The 20,227-nt window shown below is 36.1% G+C and overlaps 2 protein-coding genes across 2 annotated transcripts; both read right to left on the bottom strand.

Moving 5' to 3' along the window:
• Positions 1–1,424: 1,424 nt before the first annotated feature.
• On the bottom strand, positions 1,425–8,027 carry LOC137946120 (chaperone protein dnaJ 10). The gene is made up of 10 exons (XM_068792311.1): positions 7,891–8,027; positions 6,669–6,728; positions 6,484–6,566; positions 5,351–5,504; positions 4,950–5,079; positions 4,533–4,691; positions 4,271–4,446; positions 3,795–3,875; positions 1,962–2,102; positions 1,425–1,836 (listed from the first exon to the last, which is right to left on the bottom strand). Exons 1-10 carry the CDS (start codon positions 7,975–7,977, stop codon positions 1,756–1,758), a joined length of 1,152 nt encoding a protein of 383 aa, XP_068648412.1. The 5' UTR covers positions 7,978–8,027; the 3' UTR covers positions 1,425–1,755.
• A 2,785-nt stretch (positions 8,028–10,812) lies between these two features.
• Positions 10,813–16,229, bottom strand: LOC137946137 (F-box protein SKP2A-like). Its single transcript, XM_068792337.1, has 5 exons — positions 16,143–16,229; positions 15,001–15,264; positions 11,767–12,115; positions 11,526–11,667; positions 10,813–11,438 (listed from the first exon to the last, which is right to left on the bottom strand). Exons 2-5 carry the CDS (start codon positions 15,228–15,230, stop codon positions 11,053–11,055), a joined length of 1,107 nt encoding a protein of 368 aa, XP_068648438.1. The 5' UTR covers positions 15,231–15,264; positions 16,143–16,229; the 3' UTR covers positions 10,813–11,052.
• Between the last annotated feature and the right edge of the window lie 3,998 nt (positions 16,230–20,227).

The following is a 20,227-nucleotide window of genomic DNA, read 5'->3' on the forward strand; positions in this document are numbered from 1 at the left end:
TTTATAGGCAAACAAGAGAATATGAATCATTAAATCTAGAATTTATTTTTCTTGATTAATTCAATTAATTTATGTGATTTACATTAATCATCTAAATCTTGAAAATCAAGAGATTTTCTCATTAGTTTACCATTTATTAAATTTAATTTTGATTTAAATTTTTTTTTTCAAAATATTTCTCTCAACATTCCCCTCAAGTTGAATTGGGTAAGACATTTAAACCTCCAATTCTTTAGGATTAAACCTCCCATCTCGTGAAGGAGAGCATTTTCTATGGGGTGTCATTGATGGCATAATGAATGACTATGGTATGGTGAAATTCTTGAAAAGGCAATGTGATGGTGGAATTGGTCCTGTATGACTAGCATGCTCTATATCCATCTTTAAAAATAATAATAATAATAATGCGAATAAATGGTGACAAAAATATCAAAATTGGAAGGAAAAGATGAGGTGGAATAATGGAGAGATATTTTATGGATATGAAATTTTTTGAAAAAGGTGTAGGATGTGAGATTGTGTTTGTCACACAACTTCTATTCCTAATACTGAAAAAAAAAAATATCTTCCAATTGATTCAAGGTATAAGCCCCTCCTCAATCCCTCCCTCTATTTGAAATAATGACTCTTTTATTTTTTGTTACATTACATGGTGAAAATTGCATAAAAATTGAAGGAAAAATTACTATTTTCTGTTTGAATTATCGACACAGAGTCGAAAATACATAGCAGATCGTAGCTTTTGATTTCAAATCCACGCGTTGGATCGATGCATAGAATTTAATTATGATTTAATTAGGGTTTTATTCAGATTTAATCAGGGTTTGATTTGGAATAGGGTTATGGTTAAAATTTAATTATGATTTAATTAGGGTTTTATTCGGATTTAAGTTAGGGTTAGCTTTAGGCTTAGGGTTTAATTAGGGTTTGATTGAGGACTACGGTTATGATCAGGGTTATTTAGTGATAATTACTGTCGTGCAAGACCTTGATTTGGGGTAACCATGTCGGTCAAAAATAGAGAGGAGGTCTGACCATTTTGTGCAATCCACTCAAGTCGACTTGTGGTCTGACTCGACCATAACCTCAAATGGACTCGACCACCCTTGAGAGCATCCAACGCTAGCCAACTCGACCTCCACTTCCAGCTAACTCAACCATCACCAATCGATAGCATCATGAATTCGTGCCACCAAGCTTGACCTCGACACCGCCAAGCCAACTCGACCTAGTAAGAAATATTTGCATGGGCATGATACCAACTATTGAGCAGTCATACGCCTCTCAATATCCAGAAGAAAAGATTATTTGGTCATTAGCAGGATAGGAGTTCAAATCAATTCTGCTAGGCAAAGACGAAAACCCAGAAGAAAAAAGAAGATCATAATCATATTAATTAATAATATCAACATTCAACACCCTGGTGCAGATAAGCTGTCTTTACATTATTTTTATTAGCTGACAAATTTTAAATTGGGTCATTCACATTTTATGTAAACAATCCTTGATTTTTTTTCATAATCTTTACACACAATCTTTGCAGTCGAACATTTGGAGCTTCATGGTCAGTCCTTCTATCTTCCAGTTGGCATGAAGTCATGGACTCGAACAATGTTCAGCAAGTTACTAAGACTAGCAAAGTTCAAATACGAGAACTGCTCCAGGATCTTATATTGCCTAGATATGTAGAAGGTTCCAAATCAAAGTCTTCTGAACTTTACTCATGCAGATCAATAAACTATGTCGCTGCCACCTTTATTTGCTCTTGTAAACAATCTCATCATCATCTACACCAAAGGCTGGATTGCAGAGGCATCTGAAGAGTCTTCCAATACCCTGAAATTATACATTCGTGATTTCAAGTACTGATGTTTAATAGGGTCCCACAGAATCGCATTTGTGTAAGTAGTGGAGTTCTATAAGAAAGGTATGCTTAATGGGTAATATAGATTCCAGCATACCTGTGTGAGTAGTGGAGTTCTATAAGAAAGAGATCTTGGTGAACCCTCAGTAGAGCTGCTGTCAGAGCTGCTATCATCATCATTGAGATCAACTGTATCTTTTCTCTTTGATGATCCACCGTTTTGTTTTTGCTTTTCTCTCTGCAAAAGCATTACCAGTAATTAGTGATATCGCTCCTCTAGATTAGTGTGCTGCTTCTTGTTAACTACACTCAGATGGCAAGAAACCGACAAGCCACGTTACGTGGTTCATAGACCACTTAACATTTTCTAACAAATAAATTTAAAAGTATAAAATTACAAATAAATCATAGACATCATGTATCATCATCTACCCTTGTCCCAACTGTAAGCACTTCATTGTTTCAAGTTGTTTATTACACAGCTCAGGTCGGATCAAGTTGGAGGCACTCAATATCAAACCAGCAAATCCCAACACGTTGGGAAGGCCAAGTACTCATCTGTGAATTTAGTGATCAAGCTGCATCTGACCCACCTTGTCCAATCACATACTAAAGTACTATATATTTAATCTTTTTAATTAATCATTTTCTAGTTATAGAATCTATCATTTAGCCTGTGATACATGCATCAAGCAAATGAACCATGATCAACCTTCTTCAGTTGGGTCTGCAGGTTTTCCCGTTGGCATTGCGATTCAGAGTCCACAGTTGGCAAGAAAATTGGAAAGTTAAAGAGAAAAGGAAGGAGAATTTTATGGAAAGGACATAGATTCTTCTTGATTCTTTAGATTGGTTAAATCTAAATAACATTTTTTGAGCCACGTTGGTGTAGAAGTGCTACAATTTTGTAGAGACAGACTTGTACACCAAAACGCAGAATGGTTGCCTGATGTTATTAGTCAGTGCTTCGTCCCACTTCTTTTATGAGTTTAGAAGATCTTGAGGTCACTAGAAGGGCAAAAGTATCTAACTTTGACCAGTCATTTTCGGTGGACAGATTGTTGGCTCATCCCTATGTTCTCAGTGACCATGCTTTAGGCTTTGATGTGAGAGAGAGATTGGTAAACAAAATGGCCATAGTTCGCTTATATGTCATGGCTCTGATTGGTTAAAGCACGAAAACTTTACTAATCAGGGAACAATACCACATCGATTATGGGGCACATTAGATGTGACATGGCCTCTTAGTTTATGTAAATCATTATGGTATAAATGGGCTTAACTTTCACATCATATGCAAGCAAATCTTAAGTGTAGGCCCTACTTCTAATTTGTGGTCCTATTAAATGTTATCCAGTGTCCAAGGGCTGGATAACAAATAAAAATTAATAATGTTAGGACTCTTTTCTAATATGCTTAGAAGTAATTCTATATGGGCCTCCATTGACGGTGTGAGACAGACCTAAAGGATTCACCTAATATCAATTACCAAGGGTCCAATATCACTTGTGTGTACCACATTAAGAGCTCATATGTTTGTGCAGGCCCAAACTGAATAAATCATGAATCCACACTATAAAATAGTAACAGTATCATTTTTATGGAAGTACTTTTGTCTTTTCCATATCATAGTTAGACTTAACTGATATAACTTCATAGTTGAACTATGTTGGCATTTTTTGTCATATAACAGAAAGCATAAAGGTATTAATTTTAAACCTAGGGATATGTAGGCATTGATGCCATATTCTGGGATGTGTAGCTAATTAACCTTTTTAGTTAATATATAAGCACAGCCAGTTGTTAATCCCTGGAAGACTTTCAAGAAATCGGTGATCGCAATGTCCACAAGACAAGTTTAGAAAACATAAAAAAGCTCCATTAGCAATATAGAATATGAAATTGTAAACAAAAAATATAGTAGATATACCTGAAAAATCTTCCCAAGAATCTTAAGGGCTGATGCACGAGCTTTAAGTTCTTCCTTTCTGGCATTGTTTTCTTGCAACACCTAACAAAAAAGGCCATTGTATGATGGCAAGTGAATTACTCAACATACAGCAAACTTGACATATAACAAAGATGCATGATGTATAAAGTAACGGAAACTTTTTGATAGTTCATGCAAAGGAAAATCAATGTATTGGCTTTGATGCTCCCAGATCCACTAACTCAATACTATACTATGAATGGGTCCCTTCAAAAATCAAACAGGACAATCTTAAAAGAAATATTAGTGTAATCATGTCTTAATATTAAATTAACTTGAACCACTCTACCAGATTTGTGAGTACTCATAAATCTTTTTAACATGGCTTGTCCACTCTTTTTAATTTCTTTGACTTTCTTGATGAACAACTAAAAATACAATAAAAAAGAACAAGCTAGTGAGATTATGAAATTTACCATTTGGCATACATGTAAAAGGGTCACTTCAATGTCAACCACATTAAGTTTCCATAAGGAGCTTAACATAATATCTGTGTTCAATAGTATATGTGATTCCATATCATTTTCAGCAGTTCCATCCATTTTAAACTGCCGCCGCATGTCTTCTTGCAATTGCAGTAACTGAAAAGCACCTGAACCAATCAATATTTTCACCAGAGACGTCAAATAACAGTAAAAGCATCTACAAAGTATTCAACTGTGAGAGAGTTTTACATACCTTTAGCTGCAGTGATTTGTGATTTCCAAAAGTGCCCTTTGTTTCGCACCCATTCAGCCAAAAAGGGCATACCCAAATAGATAATTTTTTTCCCTAGTTCTTTTGCTGCCTGTCTCTCATATATGTAACCTATTGTGTGAAGAATATCCACTCCAAAAGCTGTGTGAATTCCAAAAAACAACCTTTTGAGAACATACAGAGAGACAGCCAAAAACTTTAGCCTTAAAACACCCAACTTTTGTGAAGCCAGTATAATGAGATACAGCTTCTACATCTGCTGCACCTTTGAAAAGTAGAAATCAAATAAAAGATTTATATTGACAACAAAAACTACTATAGGGCACCGTTTTCCAGGAGATAACTTACATATGGTACAATAGTTATATATGAAAAGACAAATAACTAGATGTAATATACCTGCACAAGCAAGTCGCTCTGCTTCTGCTTCAGCACGATGCAAAAAACCCACTTTGTCTCCACGAACATATTGACCAAGAAAAGCCTTCAATGATCTAGCAAGTTTTTCTTCTCTTTCCTTCTGGACAGCCTTCATCAGAATAATATGACCAGGAATGACAACAAAATACTTAGAACAAAGTAATAAAATTAAAATCATTTTCATGAAATAAAATGAGTCTGAAAGAATTATTAACAACATGTACAGTGTAGGGGGTTCCCTGATAAACGTATCAAAGTAATTTTAGAGAACAAGCAGAGGTACATCTAATTAGCTACTTTAATATATGAACTAAACAGTCATTCCGGAAAAAAAAAAAAAAATCAGCCAAGTAGATATTGTTATGAAGTATTTGACTTGCCTTTAACCGATCATGTAGTATCTCAGGATCGTCTATATCATTGGTCAACTCAGAAGAGGCCAAGGATGCAACAGCAAGATGTCCAATATACTCTTCAAAGAGTTCACTTCCAAAAAGGAGGGCAAATACCGCCGTTGGGTCCAACATTGTATCCCTGAAAATTTAAAACATATATGGTAAAACCGCCAACTAAAAGAATGCAACATTGAACACAGTTGTAATAGAGCTGACCACTTGGAAAGAAAATTGTCATAGAGGTGATCACATAGGCCTTCCACAATTGACTTGCTAAAACAGACAATGCAGCTGCAACCTAAGACGAGAATTCAATTCCCATAGCCTTTCATCCACTCACAAGTCAAGGCTTCCAACCTTGGATGTTTTCCGGACATGAAATTTTTGTCTTTTTAACTGTTACTCCAGCATAAATTTGTAACATTATTAATGAAACTGAACTTCTTCAATAAACAGTATAACCTTTAGATATTTATGTTATTGGGCAAAAAATAGCATGAAATTCATTAAGAAAAAGGATGAAGTACCTAGCTTTAATTCAAAATAAATGTTGCTCAACACCATGTTTTGTTGTTCAAATTTAAGGCTGTGACTTCAGTGCTATCATCATGTCACATGATACCAAGGCCACTGATGTATAAACCATGACTGTGCTTTCATTCACAGATTTCATGATAGAAACATGCAAAGGCATGAAGTATATAGCACTGATTCATATTATCATAATGATAAGAACAATAACAATATTAAGAACAAGATAATTATGCGAGTGATTAACTCAAAACATCTCTTTCCTTGTGGGGATAATTATTCAAATGTGGAATCCATCACTACACATGCTAACTTATACAGCATTATCATATGATCAACTTCCACCTCAGCCACCATGATACATCATCCATATCAACCAAAATTTATTTTTCACTAGCATAAATATAGAGCATCTGAGGTCATACCATCAATTTCTTGAACTCACTATGCCCAATATCCTTGATAGAAAAGCATAAAAAAGGAGGATACAATATAAAATATAAGTTTTGAAAATCATATTAAGAGGTTGAACTGGAGAACTGAATGACGGGAACAAATATTATATAACAATATTTATCTCACAGTACCTAGATATGCAATACTTTCCGTGCTTATCATAAGTTTCCCTCCGTACAGGATCACTTAAAACCTGATAAGCTTCTCCAAGTGCCTGAAAAAAGCATAGGAAAGACAACTGAAATCCTCTAAACCAGAACTGCCAACTTAATGTTCCCAAAAATTCTTGTAACTATGTAGCAGAAACTAAACTTACCTGAAATCTTTCAGCAGCCTGAGGGTCATCAGGGTTTTTATCAGGGTGTACCTGCCTTGCCTGTGCCAATAATACAGAGCTCTTGACTGAGACTTTTGAGATACTTACGCATAAAAATTACAATAGACAGAACTTTATCAATTAGGATGCCAAAATAGGCCTGTGCAAAGAAGAGCAGCAGGTGGGCTATCATTCTTACAGATAGTTATTTTTTTATGCGGTAATGAAGGCATAGCAATCACATAAAAGGATGTAATAAGTAAAAGCAATAACAGCTACAGGAAAAAAACATACTGTCATGTTAACTGCCAAATTATTTTATGCAAGAAAGATCAGAGTATGAAAGAAAAGCTAAATATTATTAGCTATAATTAGAGGGTTGGTGAACAAGTTTACTGACATTATGACACCGGAAGCAATCTCTGTCATGATTTAACATATTGTGAAGTTAATTTTTGGCTCCACAGATTCAGGTTGAGTAAATCTCTCCAACACTATTATAGCGTTTATTTTCATCATGACAGCCTTGGCAAGTACAAGATACAAGGACTCCCAGCTAGTATGTGGAATTTTTGGAATGCTTTTAGAGCTAGCAAGTTTTGACCAGGTACTGATATAGTAAGAGGAGAGCTTCGCGTTAAAATGAAAAGTGAAAAGATCAATAAGAAAAGTAACTATAAGTCGAAGCCATATCTGTAACCATTTGAATCACAAATTTTGGACAAGCAAAGATAACGAAAAGAACTCAACCAAGTGATTGCATAAACCGAGTAAAAGACTCGCCTCCTGACATTCCCACCAATTCGTTGACGGGTAATTTCAAGTTGTTTTGGGCATAATCAAATTAGACATCAATTGGGTCCTGAACTGCGTAGTGTCACTGACATAATAATTCAGCGTCCCCACATTCATTCGGGCTAAACCTTTCTTTGTTTCGGCCACATCCAGAGGATCACCTAAATTTACTCAAACAGAACAACGAACTAAGAAATCCAAATCGTAGCGCGTGCAAACACTATCTCTCCACTCATTTCTGGCACGTAAAAGATGACCAATCACCAAAAGTTGAATGAGAGATAGAAACAATAAATGCCACCAACCAAGAATCAAATATCTTTAGCGCTTATTCAAAAATTCACACAGAAATGAATCTGGAAACGCCAAAATCATGACCTCGAATGACCTGAGAACCGTAAGACAAGCATATTATTATCAGGCTCACCTTCAGATAGTAAGCCTTCCGGATCTCCGCCTCTGAGGCGGAGGGATCGACGCCGAGAACATCGTAATACTCTGACTCTTTCACCATTGAAGCGTCCGAAGCCAGCACCGAGTTTCCCAGCAAACTGCAGGGCTCGGAAAGGCCGGAACAAGGGGAAGAAAAAGGAGGGAGGAAAAGGGGAAGGGAGGAGCGAGGAGGCCATTGCCGAGCCCACAAAGGACCGGCTTTCCAACTCTCCTCCTCAATTAACAAATGCCGAAAGCATTTTCGCGAGGGAACACGCTGCGTGCTGATTTCAAATCGGCTTTTCAGAGCTGGCCATGCCCTTTTTCAGCGTGGGGTTTGTTTGGTGGACTCGAATCGTACGGGTGATATTATGGGCTGCACCCTCGGCCCACTCAGAATGTAAAGAGGGAAAGATTGCACCAACCATACCAAGCAATAATTAGGAAACCTAATTATTTCATAATTTAAGGATGGAGCTGAGTAGACTCTCCCTTTTATAATGATTTTTGGGTAATTAAAAAATGAAGATGCTACTTAAAAGCCTTCAAAGGATTCATATCACATGATGGGATACATTAATATTATGCAGTTGATAGGGGCTTTAAGGGCTGTGAGGAGAAGTAATGCATAAGAAAAATGGCTCCCAAGATGATAGAAGTGGCATCAAACCCAGCCGGTTCGGGAATAATTTGAGCTTGGCTTGGATCCAACTCGGTTCGGTTTGCAAACCGGTTCGATTACTTAATAAAACCTCTTTTGATTTTTGGCTTTTGAAACTCGTCAGTAGGGGTGGTAACGAGCCTAGCCGAGCCCGAACCTGCCTATGTTCGAGCTGAGTTTGATTTAAATATTTTGACCTTGAGCTCGAGCTTAAAATTGTCATCGAATTCGAGCCTAATAATTTTAATCGAGCTCGAGCTCCAACATACATTTAAAATTTTAAAAAAATACATATCAAATAATTTGTATATAAAATTATGCATACATTTTTAAAAAGCATGATAGGGGAGATTCAGGATTGAAATTTCAATAATGGATTAAAATTCACCAATATTAATTTTTTTTAGTCCAAATGATGTCTAGTTTGTTTTGTAATTTTTGAATATGGCCATAAATTTACTATGACTTCCTTACTGCCCCTGGTTGAAACTTATATTCTAGGAAAAACTAGAAATGTTTTTCCTATGATACATATTTTCAAAAAAAACTTTAAATAAAATCCTATTACTATTAGTGACTTATTAGAAAATTACAAGAAATATTTTAAAATTTTCTTAGGAAAGTTAAATGGACCTCTTATTGACTCTTATAGGGAAATAAATAAAAATTAATAATCAATCTAATATATTAATATACTTATTGATAAAATTTTAATCAAATAAAATGTCAAACACAAAATTGAAATAAAAATTGTCTCATACTAAAAGTATTACAGCATCAACTATCAAATACTTATTCAAAAATTTTCTATATGGTTTTCTAGTCCATCTTGACAGGGAAATGTTACTTAGAAAATTATAAGATTTTTTAATAAGAATTTTTAATTAAAAAATATTTACAAAAAACATGAGACAATAATAGTCCTTAAAAACTTATTTCTACTAAAATATATTTTTAATTTTTTCAATAGCGATGAGTAAGGAAGTTTAAGGAATTTTTTGTTTTTTACTTTTTTATATCGCACGTGCAAAATGTGTGTGTGTGTGTATAGGGAGGGGGGAGGGGGAGGGCTTAGGTATTCCGTCGAGACGACACGGAGGACGGGGGTTACGACGCCTGTGTCATCAGGGATGACAGCTGCGACGAAAGCAAGGGTGACAAAAGTGGCGGCGACAGAAACAAAGGTGAAGGCGAGGAAAGGAAGAAATCGAATGACCGACGATTGAGGCAACGACAATAGCGTACGGGAGGGGCTCGTTAACGAGTCGTCGAGCCGAACCTAGATTCGATCGAGCTCTAAACGAGCCAATTCTAGATCTTGAACTCGGCTCGAGCTCGAGAGATACCAAATCAGCCGAGCCGAGTTTGAGCTAGCTCAGTTCGAAGCCCCCATTACTCGTCAGCAAGAAGAGGGCAACTTCGTTTAGACTTCGAAATCGAAACAAAAAGTTTGATAAACTCTCTTCCGACCGTAACTCTCCCTCCCTCTTAAAAAAAAAAGCTTTCACCTACAGGGAAGTTGTATGAGACATCGCCAATGCACTGAGAAGTATCGTGCGCTTGAAGAAAGGCAGAGGTTGTGATCTTGCAGAATGTCACCAATGTCACCGATGTCACCGAGTATCCCGTGATCGTGCTAGGAATTATGGCCCCCAGCGGATTATTTTACGAGGCAAACCCCATGGGCCATCCATCGGAGACACGGAAGCAGATGGAGGATGCTGAAACAGCCATGATCGTCACTAATGATTCCATCTATGGCAAGGTTTGCTTCTTCAATTTTGAAAGTGATAGTAGTAGAATTTGACATTTTTTTTAATCTCCTCAAGGTTTGGTTTTGTGAAAATTTCAGTTTTTTCTTGTATCCTCTGTTTCAGTTTTGTTTCCAATGCTTGTTAAACATGAGTAAAAATGTCTCTTTTCCTATTTTTTTGGACTTTATTTTGGTGTTTTGAAACTTCGATGAACCGCGACTAATTCCAGCAAAAATGTGGGACATGTATGATGGTTTTATTTTTTCTCTGAACCCATCATTACGCTAAAAAAAACTGCAAAAACTACACCGGAGAAAACCAGGAAGACTCTTTCGCTTCGGCGTTGTCCCAAATGGATATAAAGGGCATTTCTTTCTCCTCCTCCCCTGTTCATTTTGCATCAAAGGGAAAGACTCCAGTCTCCAACACAAGCCCAGCACCAGTGAAAGATGAGATCAAACTGTTAGCCGTATAATGTTCCTGCAGACATCCCACTGGCCTGTGAGGCATAAATAAAACTATATAGAGTCATCGAGTCCCGCAGAAATGAAGAAATATGTGCCCTGGACACCATTATGTTAACATATACATCCTATATGTGCTAATCCCCATCAACAACAAGAAGAAGAAACAAGTAAACAACCTGAGTAGAGTCGGTCCAGTGTCCGTTTTATACACTTCGTCCCCAAGAGAGAAAAACTCAAACTGGCACTTACACAAGCTTTCTTACAGCGCTTACCATCTACAAGTGTGCTAGACTGAATACCCGCCTCCCCTCTCGGTGTGCCTGTAAAGCACAAGCACAGTGTACAGAAGTGAGGCTGAGACAGCCACTGATTATGAGAGAGTGCCTCCCTGGGCATGTGTGGAGGGCTGGGAAGGAGTCGCACACTGCCTGGACTGCTGGTGGAGTCAGTGCCGTGCATTGGCTAATGTTGAGGTTAATGAGGCCTTCCTCGTCGCTGCTATTACTGTAGCTACTGAGCATCGACTTCCACAACTCATGCTTACTTACACGGCTATTGGCAGCTAATGAATACATCGCCCTGTCCGTAATGTTTTGGCAGAAGTACAGGCCAAGAGATCTCAGGTGGTGGCATCTGTTTGCCAGAGCAATAACACTTTCGTCTGACAATGAAACAGCCCGATTGTTATAAGACTTTCAAATTATACAGAATAGGAACTACCACCAAAAAAAAACCAGGAAGACTCTACCTGTTATAAGGACGCAACCGCATAAATCTATTGCCCTTAGGTCCGGACAGCCTAAAGCCAAGCTCATTACTCCCAAATCAGTCACCCCATCACACCAACCAAGATTCAAGTATTGCAACTGACTGCAGTTCCCTGCAATAGCCTGTAACCATAAAGAATGAAAGAAAGAGCAAGTCGGTAAGATAGGAGGTTGCAGAGCAGTAATAAAGGAATTCAAATATCAGATTTTAACCACACGCACCTTCAGGGAATTATCTGATACAGCTTTAACACACCCACAAAGATTCAGATTTTTCAAGTTCTTGCATACAATTGTGAGATATGAAAGGGCCACATCACTGAAGGCAGAACATCCACTGATGTTGAGTTTAATGAGAGAAGGACAGCCATGGGCCAGGGCATATAATGAACGATCTGTAAGCTTGAAGCTTTTGCTAAGGTCCAGGTCTCGTAGATCATGGCAGTTGTTTGCAACAGCAATCACAGCCTCGTCCTCAAGTTGTGGTTTGTTTTGGCGTAAAGTTAGGACCTGTAACTTTGTGAAGTTCGGAGCTAGAGAAAGAACAAGGTTGTTCATATGTTCCTTGCACCTGCAAAAAGTAAACACGTTGTTGGAAGACATTTAGAAGTAAACAAAGGTTCCATACTTTGTATTTAAGCATAAAACTAATTGAAATGAAGCAAAAGCCTGAAAGGTCAAAAGATGACGGGACATTGAAGACACTACATTCAAATGTATAACTTAATAGTAGACGTTTAGAAGCTAAAAAGACTCCATACTGTGTATTGAAGACAAACCACATTCAAATGTGTATTTTTAGTCTAATTTCATCCTGGAATCGCACTCCCAAAAGACAACATCAAGCAGTAAAGTTTCCAACTAAACAAGGAAAAGCATTAAAAAACAATGGAACTATTTCAACCTGGAATCGCACAGCCAAAAGACAACATCAATCAGTAAAGTTTCTAAGTGAACAAGGAAAAGCATAAACAACAATGGAACTATTGTTAACTTGCAATTATAGAGTTAGCATACATCTCTATTACAGATTCAGAAACGAGTCAAATGAGAAAAACAGAATCAGGACATTTGGCTCTAGAACAGACTGAGAAGACTTAAAAGTCCTAGCAATTTCAGGATATAAAATGAAGCATAACCACAACTACATAACAGAAGCAATGGAAAGTGTTGTCAGACTAACCTAAGAGGACAGTACAGCATGATATCATTTCATGAGTAAAATAAACTGCCTTCTGAAACTCATGTTCAGAAACAAATAACAACTTCACAAACAAATTGTTTTCAAGTGTGCTCAATTTATGGTTCATTTCTTTTGAACTTCCACTATTTTTTGGTGCAATAGGATGTACTCCATATCAGCTCACATGATTAAAAGTTTAACTGATACGCAAGGAATCTGAGATGTACTTCAATATTTTCATTTATTATCCTTTTCTCAAGTGCCTATAAGGGGACCTCGCAAACAGAAGGCTCCTCCTGATTTACCTCAGGCAATGAGATGACAAGCAGAAGAAGGAACTAGAACCCACAAATAGAAATTTCAAGCCTTCCCCAAAAAAAATATATATATATATATACACACTTGAACCACATAGTGATATTTTCAAGCAAGAAAAGAGATAAGACAGCGAAAGCAATTCAGAAAGCCAACGATCACCAGAGATCTTTTCTCTTCATCAGAAGCATCTGCAAACTGAAGATCACTCTTTGTCGCCGGTGAAGACCCCCTCCCGAGCCGAGCCATCATTGCTGTTGTCCTCCTCCTCCACCGGTCAACCTCAACGAGGTATTGCCACCGCCCCTCGCAGTTCATCCCCTCCATCCACAAAACCAGAGTAGTTAAGGGACCAAACTCCAGGGGAAAAAATAAACTGGAGTATCTCTCCACCAAGGTGATCTCATTTCTAGGGTCAGTTTCACTCATACTCCTAGTGTTATGATAGTTATGCTTATACCCTGTCTTTGAAATTCATTATACGCACAACCATCTTTTCATTTTCTTCTAAAATGCCACAAAACCTTATTTCAATTCATCCTACATAAAATTAAAATAACTCATCTGTAGAAAGAGAAAGGAAGCTAACCTTTCCCTTCACCACTTCTTCCTATTTCTCACTTTATAACAACCTTCCTCTATCTAAAAGAAAAAATGAAAATAAAAAACTGCTACCTAAGCGTTTCAGGTTAAGCTTTAATCAATTTGGTTATGTGAATGACCAGTAACATTCTACACTCATGCTTCAGCCACAAACCCAAGAATTAGTGCATTGCAAAACCAGAGGAGTTAAGGGACCTAACTCCAGGGGGGAAAATTAACTGGAGTATCTCTCAACCAAGGTGAACTCGTTTCTAGGGTCAGTTTCACTCACACTCCTGGAGCCATGATAGTTATGCTTATACCCCGTCTTTGAAATTCATTACAGGCACAACCATCTTTTCTTTTTCTGCTAAAATACCACAAAACCTTATTTCAATTAATCCTAAATAAAATTAAAATAATTCATCTGTAGAAAGAGAAAGGAAGCCCACCTTTCCCTTCACCACTTCTTCCTATTTCTCATTTTATAACAACCCTCCTCTATCTAAAAGAAAAAAAAGAAAGAAAAAAAACTGCTATCAAGCGTTTCAGGTTAAGCTTTAATCAATTTGGTTATGAGAATGACCAGTAACATTCTACACTACTGGCTTCAGCCACAAACCCAAGAATTAGTGCATTGCATCCAATATCCATAACTAAAGCACTAGCAGCAACATTTCTGACTTCTAGGCTCTGAAACCTTTCTAGAATCTTGCAGCTAATCCCATGTGCCTGCATCCAGTTTTTCCCACCTTCCTAGAAAAATTGATACGGCAACATGCAAGTGCAAAAACACCACAACAAGCAGGGCTGACCCATATAGGAAACAATATAAGCCTTGAATTGGTTTTAAATAAATAAAGAAAGCACTACACTAACATGGGAGTTATGCTTATATTCTACAAGAATTAAGCTTTCAAAAATAAAAATAAAAAGAGAGGCTGTGGAGCTATCCAAATATCTCTATTTCCTGTTTTTTTGAGCTTATTCTTGAACTTCTTCCAAAAATACCAGTACACTTCCTTCAATGATAGAAGGAATAGATCATCCGTTATACTTTGCTTTCTAATTCACAGTCATAAAGGGCATACATAACGTTTGCTTTCTGATTCACAGTCATAAAGGCCATAACGGAATGGATAGTGGCTCAAATGAGATAAAAAGTTTTGGGAATCAATTTCCATGACAGATGACTACAGCAATTCTCAACAGAAACTAAAGGTGCTTGATTATATTAAACAACAAGCGCACAAGGGTAAAAATAGAGAAAGACATTTCATTTACATATTGCTAAAAAACAACAACATCCACGCAACTTGCCACTTGATCAAATTCTACAGAATAAAATTAACTAAAATTGCATAAAAATATGTTACCATGAAAGAGAAAGATGGGTGACCCCAGCACAAATGGCATCCCTCCATCCAGTACAGACTCCTGCAGCTGTGATCACAGTACGATCATCAACGAGTGAAACAATTCGCAAGAGAAGTTCAACAGGAATATCCTTCCAATCAGCTATTGCCCCTCTTTCCATCTTGCCTCCAACAACGAGGTTTCGTAAACAAGTATCCAAGTCCACCGATGCCAACCTTCCCATAACCATCTCTCCAGAAATCCCCGAGTTCCAACTCTTTACGCTGTCTCACATAAGACAAGAAAATAAGTGAGTTTTCAACATTAAAGAGGGTACGAGAATGTTACAGATTAAATACTAAAATGCAAGTATAAATCGTTCAAGCTAGTGTAAGACATATCTATAAGGTTACTCTCAAAACAAAATAAGTGCCTAAAGTTGACTTTCATGTATAAACGCCCAACAAAAAAAAAAAAAGATAATCTCAATCCCTGAGAGAAAGGAGGTCCATATAAATAAAATGGCTCAACAAGTTGTAAACAACATTAAAACACACACAAGGACACAGAATTCCCAGATTCTCCAAGCCGGAGGAAAAGGACGGGTAAAGCTTGAGAAAAGAATCCACAGACAGCCAAAAATAACTAAACGATTGGGTCAGATAAGAGGTAAATCCCAGACGAAAACCGAAGCATTCAGGGATAAGAAAATAAAAAATATATCATAAATACGTGTTTGATACAGAAAATCCCTAAGCACATACACTAAGCAGCACAAGGGGAAACTTTCGGCTACCAAATCGGAAGTCCTCCAGAAACAGCTTCAAAGCCATAAACTTGGAAAAAAAAACTTTTAACCATCGGGGAGCTTACAAACAGACGACTTTGCCCAGGAGAAGAAAATTTTAGGCATAGCAAACCTCCGGACAATCAGACCCGGCGACTGGCAGAAACAAAATATAAGTACGAATTCAAGGACAAAAGGACGAACCCCGTAACAAATTCATACAACTGTATCTCAGATAACGTGAAAAAAAAAAAAAAAAAAAAAAAAAAACATATATCAATCGAAGTATCAAACATCGTATACCAAAGCTCTACAACTAGTACTAAAAAAACCCCACACGAGAAAGAAGTAAAACCGAAAAGTTAACATCATCACCTAGGACCGAAAACCTCCGAAAAGAATCAAACTCAGCAACTAAATTCTTCGAGACGAGGAAGACGGAGACAATATTTATAGGAGGAGAAAAGCGACCGGTGGTCACACCAAAGGCAGAGCAAAAATGGAGCGAAAACCAAAAGTCTGGTTTTGCACAGAAAAAAGCGATCGAGGAACTGGCGACGGCTGGAATGCCACGTGTCGGTCAACTGGTAGCATATGCATGTGTGGACCCCAGACTAACGCGATTGCGGGCACGAAAAGGAAAGGCATCTAGCCAAATAGATTGCGTTTGTCAAAATCGAAACCGCGCGAAATATGGGCCACCGAAGCCACCTTTACCCGGCCGCGCGAATGGCTCTTGTCTTTTTCTCATGTTTATCTCCTCCTTCGATGCTTATCGAAAATACTTGCTCTTGATGTTACGTAAAATCCCGATTAGACGGATCAGATTTTGCCAAGTCACCTTCATCTAACGTCGCCGCAAAATCGCCATTTGGCATGCCACGAAGTTTGGATGACAGCTGGATTCTCGCTTCCTACCTCAAACTTCGAATGCTCGCCATGTTGTCTCGTTACAGTTGCACGTGAGACAGAATGCAACCAATTCAAGTTTATTTTTAATAAAAATATCATTTTTATAAAAGAAATAATTAAGAGATCAAATTCTAACCTTATTTAAAATAAATAATATCATAGAAAGAATTCATTAAACAATGAGGTAAAGAGAAAGATAAGATAGTCTGAAATAAACTTTGGCCGACTTTTGTAGTCCGGATTCAACGAACATCACACTTTAGGTCTACAATGTGTCTTCCTAGTCACAACTTTTTGTATCTTTGCACTTTTTATGAATTCAAGCTTTTCATGAGTAGTGGCTTATCTATCAAGAATAAAAACGGCATTAGTGTATGTTACAACTTTAGGTATTTAACTTATTACCTGTCACATCTTTTGTTTGTAAACCATTATAAAACATTAGAAGATGTTAAATGTAAACCATTATTAACATTTATGTTGTTGTTATAAAAATCACCAAGAAATTCTAACTTCGTGGTAGTAAAGAGGATCAAGGTCGGAAATAATTTTTCTTGGTTATTGTAGAATTCCTTAATAACTTTCAAATTTGAGACCTTGTATTATAATAAATTGCGCAAAGATTACTAAACTATAACCCTAGTCTCTTAGTTGGGTTAGGATTTGCTAAAACATTAAGCCCATGATTGGATTCCTACGTCGGACCTATTCCATTATAAAGTAAACATAGTTGTTCCCCGGAAAAGGATTGTCTTAGGTTGGGACGAAAACAGAGACATTTTTCTGTAGTGGAATAATATGTTGTGCATTTTCATAATCCTATGTTATGAGATAATTATAGCCTGAAAATAGGGGCATTTTTGTTCCAAAAATATATGAATTGTAAATATGTCTACTTTGATATACAGGTTGTGGATTTAATTTCATTGATCTGTAGTTATAAAGTTTCCTAAAATTTTATTTATAAGCATATACCCCTCGATATAAAGCATTTGAACAAATAAACTCTACATATAATCATAAAATTTAATACTTGAATATTGTAATTATTGACTTTATTTTATGTTTAGATTATTTAGGTTTTCCGTAAAGCATAGAGTGAAAGGTAACTAGAGGGTTAGGATCGTAACATAATGTACAAGGATTTATGATATTTAGCAGTGTTTAAAAGGTACCGCATGTAATTAATTTACGCAACCAAACACATCCATTCATATGTGACACATTTGGAGACAATTAGTGTTGTTCAATTTTTGTTTTAACTATTGTCAAAATCAATAGATTCATGAATCAACTATCTATTTATATATTGTGCAAATAATTTCTTTAAAAAAATATTTTTCAAAGACTATCTAACTTGAGTATATTTCATAAACTATATAATAATAACAAGCTCTAACCTATGTTCCAAATATCTCTTTTAATTTCATGCATAAATGATATTTTATTTTTATTTTTATTCATTATTGCAACACTAACTATTTAATGCTAAATAAAAGTAAAAGATCTAAATGATCTACCTTATCTTTTGGTAAAAATTAAATTATTCAACTATCAGCAAAGAACTTTGTGTTAAATTCACAAAAACTAAAAAATAAATAGTTAAGCAATAAAGGACCAATGCTCAAACAAACTTGAGTCGCAAAAATATCACATGATGCACAAGTGAAAACATAAAATTGCTAAAATAAACTTTAGTCATGGTAGAATGTGTTTTGAAACTTATGTTGTTGTAAAAAAAATCTTTACTACTTAACCTCCTAAACGCTCATCTTGTCATTAAAAGTGCAAAATCATTCTTAAAAGTTGCTCACATGTGTAAGGTGACATTATATTAAATAGGACAAGTTTTCAACAAAAGATAGCATGATTTTGTAATTATACTATTTGGTGGTTGTTTCTTTGTGTCTTTTTATTTAGAGATGGCATTGATAAAATTATGTACATCACTCTACAACTATAAATAAGACTCAAGGGTGTGGAGAAGAGCATCAAGCATCAAAGACTGGGCACTATTTTCTAGTTCCTCTCTTGTGACTATTCTCAACTCTCTTTGATTCTCTTTTTTGCCCCTTTCATGTTCTCCTCTTCCTCAAGCATGCCCACCTTATCAAACTTAACATAGTATCAGAGTGGACAAGGGCCTCAAATGGAAAAGGAGAAGAATATGGAGAAGAAGGGGAGGAAGAAGAAAAAAAAAAAAAAAGAGTTTTTTGTTATTCCTTTAATTTTATTCTTTCCCAATTTCTATTTTTATTGGATTTTGCACTATCTTACCACAATTTTCGTATAGTAAATTAACTAACCCCATGCCACTAACCGTGACATAATCCATGTAATATACAACCCCATAATTACAACCCCTAATCATGAGGGTTGTAATATATTTGTATATTACAAATATACACATAATTATCCAATTCAGACTTGGTTGCATTCACTATTTCTATTTGTTTCACATAAGTCATTAACTTTGACCAACCACTCATAGATCTAATACTCAAAACGGTCCCTTCATTACTAATTTCCACATTACATATGGCTATATATTCATCATAAATCTCAAATAAGGTTCGTCGAATTAAGTTTATATTCATTCTAGCTTCCGCCTCAGAATATATCTTTGGAAAACACATTTCAATCAAACTTAATTTGACTATTGGATCCAAAATTGAAGCAACAACCATCATTAAATTGCATTCACCCTAGTACTTCTCAAATTTCTCTTTCATTTTACCAACCATCATCCTGATGAAAATATTTTCATTCGTAAAATAAAAATTCGAAACTTCTTTTCCTTATATACCTCACTAAAGAAAAAAAATAAAAATTAGTGACTACATTAAAAACTTCTAAAATCTCACACACCATTTCAACTTTTTCCTATTCATCAAGACTTGGCAAACAATTGTAAGTTGGTTCTCTATCTTGAAATCTAGGAAATGCATCTTTGAATTTTAATGCAAAAGACAACATGTTATAAGTAAAGTTCTAACGAGTTGGACAATCAATAACCAACCTTTTTTCACTTAGTTGTAGTTACTGCACAATTTCAAAAAAAGTGTGAAGTCTTGCCTCAGACAGACTAATGAATTTAACCCTCTCACTCACATTCTCAATTATATCCTTAATTGCAACAAGACCATCTTTGACTTATAAGTTAAAAATATGAGCACAACAATGCAGATGAAATCACTTCCCATGACAAAGTAATTTCCTATTTCTTAAAAACCCATCTTTCAAAACTCTCAAACAAATATCATTATATGTAGCATTTTCAACTGAGATGTTAATACTTTATGTTTAATTTTTCAATCATTCAAACACTTGTAAATAATGTATGCTATGTCAACACCATAACGAGGAGGAGGAACATGCACAAAACTTAAGACTCATTTTCGTAGCTTCTAATTATTATCAATGAAATGCCCGATAATTACCATGTATTTGATTTTTTATTTTGAGACTTCCAAAGATTTGTGATAAGACTAGTTTGGTTAATATCCTTCAATAAAGTTTTTAATTTGGTTGAAGTACAGATATGAAAG

The sequence above is a fragment of the Aristolochia californica genome, unplaced genomic scaffold (genome assembly GCF_029961685.1).
Source record: "Aristolochia californica isolate CCGP_79_NKW_82.1479 unplaced genomic scaffold, dmAriCali1.0.hap1 SCAF_12, whole genome shotgun sequence".
NCBI classification, from domain to species: domain Eukaryota; kingdom Viridiplantae; phylum Streptophyta; class Magnoliopsida; order Piperales; family Aristolochiaceae; genus Aristolochia; species Aristolochia californica.

Coding starts and splice junctions, on each gene's coding strand:
- LOC137946120 (XM_068792311.1), bottom strand. CDS start 7,977: ATGGTGAAAGAGTCAGAGTATTACGATGTTCTCGGCGTCGATCCCTCC. Junction 6,729..7,890: donor GGAAGGCTTACTATCTGAAG/GTGAGCCTGATA, acceptor TTATTGGCACAG/GCAAGGCAGGTACACCCTGA. Junction 5,505..6,483: donor GGAAAGTATTGCATATCTAG/GTACTGTGAGAT, acceptor TTAAATTTTCAG/GGATACAATGTTGGACCCAA.
- LOC137946137 (XM_068792337.1), bottom strand. CDS start 15,230: ATGGTTATGGGAAGGTTGGCATCGGTGGACTTGGATACTTGTTTACGA. Junction 12,116..15,000: donor ACCCATCTTTCTCTTTCATG/GTAACATATTTT, acceptor TACTTTTTGCAG/GTGCAAGGAACATATGAACA. Junction 11,439..11,525: donor CGGTTGCGTCCTTATAACAG/GTAGAGTCTTCC, acceptor TTTCATTGTCAG/ACGAAAGTGTTATTGCTCTG.